At 42.5% G+C, this 12,399-nt stretch overlaps 1 protein-coding gene across 2 annotated transcripts in view; it reads right to left on the bottom strand.

Moving 5' to 3' along the window:
- The window catches only part of MLLT6 (MLLT6, PHD finger containing), a 44,088-nt gene that overhangs the window by 23,472 nt on the left and 8,217 nt on the right, over window positions 1-12,399 (bottom strand). For both annotated transcript variants that reach the window (XM_044296115.1, XM_044296116.1), the window contains exons 3-11: window positions 8,434-8,488; window positions 7,931-8,040; window positions 7,724-7,827; window positions 6,930-7,038; window positions 4,792-4,893; window positions 2,995-3,090; window positions 2,677-2,800; window positions 751-1,182; window positions 452-600 (exon numbers count right to left, since the gene is read on the bottom strand). In XM_044296115.1, the coding sequence (XP_044152050.1) occupies window positions 452-600; window positions 751-1,182; window positions 2,677-2,800; window positions 2,995-3,090; window positions 4,792-4,893; window positions 6,930-7,038; window positions 7,724-7,827; window positions 7,931-8,040; window positions 8,434-8,488 (1,281 nt within the window). The remainder of the gene's footprint in view (window positions 1-451; window positions 601-750; window positions 1,183-2,676; window positions 2,801-2,994; window positions 3,091-4,791; window positions 4,894-6,929; window positions 7,039-7,723; window positions 7,828-7,930; window positions 8,041-8,433; window positions 8,489-12,399) is intronic.

Raw genomic sequence — 12,399 nt, 5'->3', positions numbered from 1 at the left:
AACAGTAACGCAACAAGCTCCCTTGCACTGGGTGTTCTGACACCTTTTTATCATAGCCAGCATTAACAATCAGCGCTATGGTAGTTCTTCTGTGGGATCAGACCAGACAAGCTAGTCTTCACTCGCCACTTTTATCAGTGCACTTAGTGGCCGATTATTCAGCTGACCTTCCTTGGATCACTTTTGGTAGGTACTAATCACTGCATATCAGGATCACAGCTTTTTGGAGTTGCTCTGACCAAGTCATCTAGCCATCACAATTTCGCCCTCGTCAGGGTTGCTCAGATCCTTACACTTTTCTAGATTCCAACACATCGACTTCATGAACCGTTTACTTGCTGCCTAATATATCCCACCCCCTGACAGGTGTCATTGTTATTCAGTTTGATGTTATGGCTGATCGGCGTACACTTGTATAAATATTCTGCATCTCACAGCGTTTTGCTCAGACCTGTGTGGTAGAAGCCGTGGAGGATGGGGCGATGGAGCAGCCTCTGCTGTATGGAGTAAGGGAGCTCTGGTGGGATAAAAGGCTGGAGGGGAGGGGGGTACTGCAGGCTGTCCTCACAGTGATGGGGTCCTTATTACTGGTGTAGATTCCTGATATGAGAAGAATGCATAGTATCAGAGTGGGATTTACAGAAATATTTCCATTCACACTGGGAAAATTTTTGATGATACACAAAAGGACCCAGCTAAACAATAGACAATCCTCCCACCAGCATAAAAGCACAAGTATTCTTACTGTACCTGATGACATCAGGGGTGAATCCATGCTGACACCATGCAGGGAAGATGACTGAGTATACTGCCGTAGCGGCAGGGGTAAAGTGGAGGAGGCGACACTGTGAGTTGGGTTGTTCTTGCTCCCACGAGGTCTCCCAGGACCATGTCTGCTTTTCCTGCTCCCTTTATGTTTTTTCTCTCGTGGCGGCTCACTACTTTCTCTGCTCCATTTCTGTGGTTTATGCTCACCAGGAGAGGTATCCCATGGTCGGGTGTGAGTTGATAAGTCACTTGAAAAGCGCATAATGGAACCAAAGCTGGAAAAGGTGAGTTCTGGAGGAGAAGATGGTGTGGGTCTCGACCTTCCCACGTCCTCTTCTTCCTCATCCTCTTCTTCTTCCTCCTGCTCTTCCAATTTGGGAAATGTGACCAATTCAGGAGGAGAGGAAGCACTACCTGCAATAAGAGACTGCATAAGTGGCAAGATAATGGCACCTATGGATACCACGTTTGCTCAGCTATTTCCATAACTCCCATAGAAGTGATTAGACAGAGGCATGCACATGTACGGCCACCTCTCTGCGTGGATGCCAAAGGCCAATTCCACCGGGTGAGACAGGAGTAAGTTGATGGTCCCAGATGCCAGACTTGCATCTATCAGATAATTATGGCATATCCTGTAAATATGCCATAAGTTTCCAAAGTAGGAAAACTCTTTTAACGTCTTAAAGTCCGAACCTATTTTAATTTTTACATTTTTTCCTCCCCGCATTCCAATAGCCTACATTTTTTATTTTTACGTTCACATAGACATTCGAGGGCTTATTTTTTGCGGGACAAATCTGCCAAGGTTTTTTCGGGTTTTGACATCACAGCGGTCACTGTGCGCTAAAAACAAGGTGACCGGACGCGGTGAGGCTTTATATGTTTATTTTTATATTATTTATACATTTTATTATTTTATTTTTTTCACTTTTGATTCAATAACTATTAGCCCCCTAAGGGGTCTAGAACCTGGGATCTTTTGATCCCTTATCCTAGTCACCCTAAGGCCTCTTGCACACAACCGTTTGGCTTTTTCAGTATTTTGCGGTCCACAAAAAATACGGATGACGTCCATGTGCATTCCGTTTTTTGCGGAACAGAACAGCTGGGCCCTGATAGAACAGTACTATCCTTGTCCGTTATGCGGACAATAATAGGACATGTTCTATCTTTGAACAGAATGGAAAAACAGAATACAGAAATAGAAGGCATATGGAGTGCCTTCCGTTTTTTTTTTTGAGGATCCATTGAAATGAATGGTTCTGTAAACGGTATGCAAAAAAAAACGGAACGGAAACGGAAGAAAAAAACGTTGGTGTGCAAGAGGCCTACTGTAATAGAGATCTATTTGAACAGGATCTTGACATGCTTCCTGCTGAGCTATACCTCAGCAGACCCCAGGCTGTCACGGTAACTGATCGGAGCCTCGTGATATCACTGATGATGGGATTCGGCGTGATCGCCGTTCCCAGTCAATGCGGCCTAGTTGTCTGCTGTATTAAACAACCGACACCCATCACGTATGGTGCAGGCTCACCGCTGCAGCCCACTCCATACAACTGCGGGTGCATAATGCTGTACATGTACGGCATTTTGCGTTAAGGGGTTTAAGATGTTTTTAGGCAAACAATTACTATCTGCAGTTTACTACAGAACACCAACTGCACCCTTCATCCCTGTATACTGCCAGGTTAGCATTACACAGTTCTGTGTCAACAGAAAGATAATGTGCTGATTATAGCCAATGTAAAGCTGTCTTTTTAGGAAAAATTTAGTAAGCGCAAAAAACTGGACAAGCCCTTTAGTTTTTACTGATTGCAATTTGTCTGTCTCCAAATTAATTTTCTGCATCCTACTACTACAGTATATGGAATTAAAATTAGATCACCTAATTCTGGTACATACCCGTAGAGGACGCACTGCCAGCTCCTGGCGCTTTGCCAATTCCTGTCTTTCGAGCTCTGTGACCCAATAGTTTTTTTCCCTTCTCTGACCTCGTAATCTCCGGACTGTCTGTACTGCTTTCCAGCTGTATGGACCACAACAGGAGATAAGTACTTGACGTGATAAGAAAGAAATGTATGTACAGTTCTTCACGGACCACCAATGGACATAGGCCTTACTATTATGTATAAGGTATACACATTCAGATTCATAGTAGATGAGAAACAGCGCAGACACACGTGTGCATAAGAGCAATGAGACCCCACAGAAAATCAATACCTTTTCTGTAACGATGGGTAACAAAGGAGGGACAGTTATGTGACCTGGTGAATCGCGATGCTTCCGATGGCGAACTCTCTCCCTGTCCTTGTGACTCTGAAACAAACAAAAAAGCTAATCAATCATTTATAAAGCCAATATAATGAAATATTTAACCAGTCTAGGGAAGAAGTCTTCATTCCTTGATCAAAATCCAGAATTCTAATATTTCAGCACTAGACAGTTTATTCCTGCTAGTATAGTACTTTCACATGTTTATGTGCATAAGGGTCCAAGTAGGCTGCCAGATCATGAATGAATACCAGCCAGATTTTGTAATTTATAGTTCGCCTCCAGTTACATAAAACTTCTAATGCGTCACAAAGACAGAAATGTCATAGGTCTGAGAACCCCATCAATCACTAAAACAAAGCTGCTAACATGATGCTTAGTCCACGTGACCGCTGTCATCTTCACCCACCTGTACTTTAAGCTTGCAGGAGCCAAACCTTCTATGTGCTATATAAAGTGGGTTCCACAAGCTTCGAATGATGGAGGTCTCGGAACACAGACTCCCATTGATAATAACTTCTGATATGTCTCTGTGATGTATCAAGTTTCATGTAACTGGAAATGTGCTTTAAAGTTACCATATTAACTTTGCTTTTATAATAAGTACAGGGAAAAATCAACAGAACACAGGCAGCATTTACAATGCCTGCATTCTGTCAATGAGTGGAGCAAAGTAGATAAAAATCATAAAAAAAGATTCCACAGGGTGCTAAACTGTGATTTGATTTAATTTTCAATAATTATTAAAAAAAAAAAAAAAACATAAAAAAAGGACAGAACAATATAACTGGCGACGGACTATCGCCTTTTCAAGGTGTCAACCTGGGGAAGGTGACAGTCCATCGCCGAAACATGTATTGTGCTGTCCTTTTTTTATGGTTTTATCAGTATTTTATAAAAAAAATTATAAATCAATTTCCAGTGCAGTGCCCAGTAGTAACCCTTTTTTGTTTTTTATCTACACCCTTTTCCGGTTCCAATGAGGGTGTCCAGGCGGGTGCGTGCAGTGGCCTGGTACCTCTGGAGAGGTTATCCTGCTCTCAACTAGTGTGGTGCCTAGTAGTTGGAACCATCTCCGGTAAGAAGCGTTTAACCAGTGTTGCAGGAATCTGTGTGCGAGGTATTACACAAGGGAAGCGCCCCCGAAGAGGAAAGGCAGATATGATGACCTGAAGGCTATGATGACCATGCCTCTCCTTTTTCCCTACAGTTCCAGTAGATGTTGCTGGGATAGCAGTTGTGGGTTATTTGAGTTCCAGGTCCTCAGTCACATAACATATACTAGAATGTGACAGATCAAATACACAGATATATGTTACTCAATAAACTCACCTAGATACTGGATCTTCTTGTGGAAACTCAGCAAGAATTTTCTGGAAATGCTCTCAAATACGTACAATTTGAAAGAAAGAGCTTTCTGTTGGTGTCTATTGGCGTCCAGGCCAATGTTAAACTTACTGTATAGTTCCCTATAGTTATCCCTACTTGCATTGGATATGCATGTATATTTCAATAGCAAGAGCAAGAGCAATAAGCTGCAACATACTGTTCATCTCTAGCGCTGGAAAGAAGAATCAAATGGCTATATTCAGAGTGATTTTAGTAACTTCTTCTGACCTGTCAGGCTTCACTAATAAATATTAGATTGCTGACTGTTCTCACTTTAGAATCATTCCTTCCTTCTGGGAAAGAGCATATCACAAGCAATTAAAAACAAAACAACAACAGAAAGGCTAAAAAACATACCTTTTTCTGTCGTTCTCGGTACAGAAGAGGCTTCTCTATAGAAGGCGAACCTGACCGGCTACACCGTCCTGGGATGAAAGGGCAAGGGAGACGGGAGACTTTCTGAGTAAAAGGGGGGGGGAAAGAATATCACATAATATGCTTGATCAAGAAGCATTATGGAGAAAAGGAAAACAATATTATATCCTAGTGATATGCCATCAGTGTCCCGGATGGGCCAACCCCCTTACAACCTGTATTTTAGTCCAGAGTTGCATTCACAGCTGTGCAGATTTCAGAGCTGAAATATCCCAATGTCCTTTACTAGCTCAAAGATTCATTCTGATGTAAGAAAACCCTATCTGTCCCACTGCAATACACGAGCGGAGCTAAGCAGTAAGGGCAGGCTCACGGAATTAGCAGCAGAAATATGAGGCTCACCCTCGGATTTCTACAGCGATTTTGCATGCGGCAGACCCACCCCTGGATTTGGCCCCATACCGAGGCTAATTGAAGTGTGGACACCTGCCATGCTTTAAATGTTTTCAGTGCAAAAACTAGGCCAACAAAGGGCATGTTCTTTCTTGACACAGACTTGAAGTCCATGCAGAAAAAATCCACTGTCATATGATTGATTCCAGTGGGATCCGTGTTACCAATGGAATGCAGATTTGCCGCAGATTTTGGCGCAGGATATGCACCAAAATCTACATAAAAAGGCTCATGTGAACAAGCCCTTGGGTATGTGTCTGCTTACTGACTGCAAAATTGTCACTGCAGCTCTGCAACTCAGGATCAGTGCAACATAAGTAATGGAAGTTACTCAACTTATGTACATAAAAAAAAAAAAATATAATAATTATTCCCTTGGAAAAGCCTTTTAGGACCCTTTTGAGAACTAGCAAGTGATTAGAACACCCAATTTTAGAAACAGCCAGCTGCTTTCTCTTATAACGAAAAAAAAAATCTATAGGCCAACTGTTTAGAATGGTTGCCCTACTTGATGTACAATATACCTTTCTTTAAAACAGCACTTACATCTCCACATCAGGGTCACAGACAGTGACTTTTGCTGGTGGTATGAGATTACTTAAGCCTCATGCACACGTCGGTGAAACACGGACCGTGTGATACCGGCCTGGATTTCTTCCGAGTGCAGGAGCGCACTGCGTCTTTGGTTGCTATGACGCTGCCGCCGCAGTACAGTAATACACTGGTATAGGTCATACCAGTGTATTACTGTACTGCAGCGACCAGTGTATTACTGTACTGCGGCGGCAGCAGGAAGCGCACAGCGTCATAGCAACCAATGACGCCGTGCGCTCCTGCACTCAGAAGAAATCCAGGCCGGTATTACACCGTCTGTGTTCCACGGACGTGTGCATGAGGCTTTAGGGATACATTTTTCCTGGTAGTCTGGGGCAGTAGTTGGAGTTAAAGGGGTTGCGTCACTTCAGCAAATGGCATTTATCATGTAGAAGAAGTTAATACAAGGCTCTGCCTCTTACTAATGTATTGTTATTATCCATATTGCTTCTTCTTCTGGCTGGCTTAGTTTTTCCATCACATTATACACTGCTCATATCCATGGTTAGAACTACCTTGCAAGCCAGTAGCGGTGGCCGTGCATGCACACTTTAGGAAAAAGCACTAGCCTATGTGCGGTCCCACGGTCCTAGCCACCAGAGAGGCTGATGGTTTTTCCTAAATTATGCAAGCACGGCCACCACTGATGGATTGCAGGGTGGTCGTAACCATGGAAACGAGCAGTGTATAATGTGATGGGAAAATGAATGAAGAAAGCAAAGGAAGCAATACGGATAATAACAATACCTTAGTAACTTTCTTTAATGCCCCTTTAATGTCAGCATTCTTGCTGTTTTAAACTAGTGCAAGTACCGCAGTCCATAAATGCCACAAAACAGGCTACAGTCTAACAGTTGTGATGGATAAGCATGAAGCCATGGGGAATTTAAAAAGCCACACATAACCCTGCTGTAGGTTTAGGAAGTCATTATGTCATCATTATATTAGGCGATTGGATATCAAATTCTCTGATGCTCTTACATTAGATTAACTTCACAGTGCAGATACTAAAAGGGTGCGTCTTGAACCGCAGTTACTTCTACTTGCCAGGCCGCACCTGAACTTGGACATACCTGTGGATCTCTCACCATCTTGTTATAGTGGTATTTGCAGTATCCAATATACTTGACATTGTCCACTTCCTGGGCCTCCTCCTCACATAACAAACCAGCCATCTGAGCACTAAAATGAAAGAGTATGTCTTTTGTCTCTTAGCACGTCATACTTATACGACGTAATAACATTTGAAAATCCATCACAGATGTTCCTACTCAGTGTATCCCCTGATATCAAAGCATATGACATACCGATGCTATATATGAGTTTGTGATTTAAAAGGGGTTTTCTGAGATTTTCCTCAGGATAGGTCATCAGTATCTGACGGGTTGGGTTACGACAACCGCCAATCAGCCGTTTGAGGAGGCATCGGCGCTCCTGTGAGCGCAGCGGCTTTTTCTCAGCTTTTCCTAGGCCAATGACGACACGTTCATCTGTCAGTTAGCCTAGGTGCAGCGCAGCCCCATAGAAGTGAATGGGGCTGAGCTGCGATACCAAGCACAGCAGCTATACAATGTACGGCGCTGTGCTTGGTGAGCTGTGAGAAGGCCCCAGTGTCTCAAACAGCTGATTGGCGGGGATCCCGGGTGTCGGACCCTCACCGATCAGATACCGGAGGATAGGTCATCAGTATAAAAGTCTTGTAAGACCCTTTTTACTATATTCAGCAATACGCTGGTATAACTATATCAATATATTCAGGCGTATATAAATTTTTCTGCCCTCATTTTTGAGCTACATCCATGTTTTAACCCTATAACCTGTAGTTCTTGCACTAGTTTCATACTGATGGAGTTTGTTGAACGCTCACCACGTCACATGGAACGCCTGTCGACAACCATGTCTGTTACAGGTCATACAGGCCCCGGATGCAGCTCTGCTTTCTCGTCCCTGGTCTTCACATATATAGCAAGTCTATGAAAGCAAGCATAGTGAGACTGGCAGAGAGAATAGGGGCAGATAACTGGCAAACACATGGCAGCGACATTTTGAAAATGTAAGGGGCCTACAGACTTACCTTGTTGAAGCGATCGTGTGGCACATACTGCAGGACTATAGGCTCCATTGTCAGCACATTTGCAAACTGCACCTCAGGGATGTATAACGCACAGACCACATGTGCCCAACCTGGAGGAAGCATTGAAACATTACAAGCAGTGAGATTACCAATTTTTAGGGAAAGCAGTACTTTGTTTTCTGTCAGCTGCCCCCTAGTGGCCTAGGCTGGATATACACAATTAGAACTGACAGTCCATATAGTAAACCATGATCATTTTGCCAATGGATAATTTTAACCTAAGAAAATCTGCTTGATAATGTGGTAAATATTTTTTTTTTAGTCTTTAGTAGAAAAGAAAAATTTAAAAAAGTGCATGGGTGAAATATTTCCAATTTTACAAAGCATCCGTCTCAGGAAAAAAAAATATATGTGTGTGACCCAATCTTCATTAGAGTTCTGACCCCAAAATAACCAACACGTTCATTCTTCGGGGGGATCTTTACATCTATGGCAAACTTTACCTCCATTGTCAGTCCTCTTCAGCGCCCCTTCTTTATGTGGGCAAAGATCACATCTCTGGGAAGAAGAATGAGAGGATGGACAATTATTAGTATGTGGTTATGATATGCTGGGACTGTAACTTACAGCTTGTGTCTGCTGCTTCATAGACAGAATAAAGGGCAGCCTGTATTCTGTATAGTTTTTGCAGGGAAGGTTTTTTTTTTTGAATTATCAGCCTCTTTATCAGCTTATTATATGAATTAATACTTAAAAGGGAATCTGTCAGCAACAAAACACCCTTCAAACTAGAGTAAGCGGTGTATAGTATAAGTGGTACTGAGTATGATTATGTCACAAACCAGCAGTACAATGCACTGAGGACTCCTCCATGAGTCCATTATACAGTCAGTCATAAATATTGGGACATTGACACAATTCTAGCATTTTTGGCTCTATACACCACCACAATGGATTTGAAATTAAACAAACAAGATGTGCTTTAACTGCAGAACGCCAGCTTTAATTTGAGATATTTACATCCAAATCAGGTGAACGGTGTAGGAATTACAACAGTTTCCATATGTGCCTCCCACTTGTTACGGGACCAAAAGTAATGGGACAGAATAATAATCATAAATCAAACTTTCACTTTTTAATACTTGGTTGCAAATCCTTTGCAGTCAATTACAGCCTGAAGTCTGGAACGCATAGACATCACTAGACGCTGGGTTTCATCCCTGGTGATGCTCTGCCAGGCCTCTACTGCAACTGTCTTCAGTTCCTGCTTGTTCTTGGGGCATTTTCCCTTCAGTTTTGTCTTCAGCAAGTGAAATGCATGCTCAATCGGATTCGGGTCAGGTGATTGACTTGGCCATTGCATAACATTCCACTTCTTTCCCTTAAAAAACTCTTTGGTTGCTTTTGCAGTATGATTTGGGTCATTGTCCATCTGCACTGTGAAGCGCCATCCAATGAGTTCTGAAGCATTTGGCTGAGTATGAGCAGATAATATTGCCCGAAACACTTCAGAATTCATCCTGCTGCTTTTGTCAGCAGTCACATCATCAATAAATACAAGAGAACCAGTTCCATTGGCAGCCATACATGCCCACGCCATGACACTACCACCACCATGCTTCACTGATGAGGTGGTATGCTTAGGATCATGAGCAGTTTCTTTCCTTCTCCATACTCTTCTCATCACTCTGGTACAAGTTGATCTTGGTCTCATCTGTCCATAGGATGTTGTTCCAGAACTGTGAAGGCTTTTTTAGATGTCGTTTGGCAAACTCTAATCTGGCCTTCCTGTTTTTGAGGCTCACCAATGGTTTACATCTTGTGGTGAACCCTCTGTATTCACTCTGGTGAAGTCTTCTCTTGGTTGTTGACTTTGACACACATACACCTACCTCCTGGAGAGTGTTCTTGATCTGGACAACTGTTGTGAAGGGAGTTTTCTTCACCAGGGAAAGAATTATTCGGTCATCCACCACAGCTGTTTTCCGTGGTCTTCCGGTGTTGCTGAGCTCACCGGTGCGTTCCTTCTTTTTAAGAATGTTCCAAACAGTTGTTTTTGCCACGCCTAATGTTTTTGCTATCTCTCTGATGGGTTTGTTGTGTTTTTTAAGCCTAATGATGGCTTGCTTCACCGATAGGGACAGCTCTTTGGATCTCATCTTGAGAGTTGACAGCAACAGATTCCAAATGCAAATAGCACACTTGAAATGAACTCTGGACCTTTTATCTGCTCATTGTAATTGGGATAATGAGGGAATAACACACACCTGGCCATGGAACAGCTGAGAAGCCAATTGTCCCATTACTTTTGGTCCCTTGACAAGTGGGAGGCACATATGCAAACTATTGTAATTCCTACACCGTTCACCTGATTTGGATGTAAATGCCCTCAAATTAAAGCTGACAGTCTGCAGTTAAAGCAAATCTTGTTCGTTTCATTTCAAATCCATTTTGGTGTTGTATAGAGCCAAAAATTTTAGAATTGTGTCAATGTCCCAATATTTATGGACTTGACTGTATGTGTAAGCTCGGGAGTCCTCTCAATGCATTGTACTGCAAGTTTGATGGAGCACGGCAAGTAAGTATGAAGATAAAAATAACATAACTGGACTTGGCGTTACTTACACTATACATCGCTTACTCTAGTTTGGGGGTTGTTTTGGAGCTAACAGATTCCCTTTTAAAGGGCATGTGTCAGCAGATATGAAAAGACCTGTTACATGTCCTCTTGGCAGCTGGCATCTGTGTTGGTCCCATGTTCATATGTGCCCGCATTGCTGAGAAAAATGATGATTTAATATATGCAAACGAGCTTCTAGGAGCAATGGGGGCTTTCCCGTTACACTTAGAGACTGTGCTCTCTCTGCAACTGCTGCGACCACTCCACTATGATTGACAAGACCAGGTATGATCATATTTACAATGTCTGGTCCTGCCAAACTGCAGAGGGCATGGCAGTTGCAGAGAGAGCAGAGCCTCTAGGTGTAATGGCAACGCCCCTGTTGCTCCTAGAGACTCATTTGCATATATTAAAGTATCATTTTTCTCAGTAATGCAGGCACATATTAACATGGGACCAACACAGATGCCTTCAGCTGCCAAGTGCACATGTAACAGGTCAGCCAGTGTCATAGGTACAAATCTGCTGAAGGATGCCATTTAAGCAATGCCCACCCTACAACAAGCTAAATTTACCTTTTCACATCCCTAAGAGTTCATGCACACAAACGTATTTTTTGTCCATGTCCGTTCCGTTTTTTTTTTTTGCAGCCCATATGTGAAAACATTCACTTCAATGGGTCCGCAAAAAATAAGGTGTGCATTCCATATCCATGTCTGCAAATCCGTTCCGCAAAAAAACAGAACATCTCCTATTCTTGTCCATTTTGCAGGCAAGAATAGGCCAAAAAATGGATGCAATACAGATGTCATCCGTATTTTTTGCATGTCCGTATTTTGCGGACTGCAAAATATGTACCGTTGTGTGCATGAGCCCTAATACTTAGGCTACTTTCACATCTGCACTTTTGTTTCCAGTATTGTGATCCATCATAGGATCTAAAAACCGGAGGAAAACACTTCAGTTTTGTCCACATTCATTGTCAATGGGGACAAAACTGAATGGAGTGCACCAGAATGTATTCCGTTCCGTTTCACTGGGTTCCCATGCCGCACACAAAAGCGCAGCAAGCAGTATTTTTGTGGATACTGATCAAGACAGATCCACCATGACACACAATGTAAGTCAATGATGCCGGATCCGACACTAAAACCATTTTAAGGCTAGGTCTACACGACGACAATAAGTCGCGTGACAGATAGGGCACAACTACACTGCAACATTTGCCGCGCGACAATTTTTATAATAGTAGTCTATGGTGTCGCAATGCGACAAGCTGCGGTTGCGACATACGGATTTTTTGTGACTGTCGTGCCGCAGTACGTTGCATGTATCAATGCGACACCATAGACTATCATTAGACAAATGTCGTCGTGTAGACCTAGCCTAAGTCGATGGATGCCGTCTTGGTCATTTTAGAGATAATACAACCAGATCTGTTCATAACGGATGCAGACGGTTGTATTATCATGACAGAAGCGTTTTTGCTGTTCCTTGCCGGATCCAGCAAAAACACTGATATTAAAGTAGCCTTAGCTCTTTTTTCAGTTTACATAGGTTAAAATATTTAAATGATGCAATTTTACTCATTTAACCCAAATAAATCTAAATTTTATTTAAATGTAAACAATATCCCCACTAATCTGTATTCTGTATAAGATGTGTGTGTATTAATGTAGGAAACTCTGGTAACAGCAGGAGGTTCCAGTGACACTCATTGTTCTGGCTCCTTTATGAATAAACCCAAACTTGGGCTCCAGCAGCGCTTTTGGAAGTTCTTATACTGACTTCATTACTAGCAGAGAGGAAGATGGCCACTGTCCCAAGGATTTGATGCTAAATATATATT

This window comes from Bufo gargarizans, chromosome 6 (genome assembly GCF_014858855.1).
Source record: "Bufo gargarizans isolate SCDJY-AF-19 chromosome 6, ASM1485885v1, whole genome shotgun sequence".
NCBI lineage: Eukaryota > Metazoa > Chordata > Amphibia > Anura > Bufonidae > Bufo > Bufo gargarizans.
This window is presented reverse-complemented; position numbering and strand designations above follow the sequence as displayed.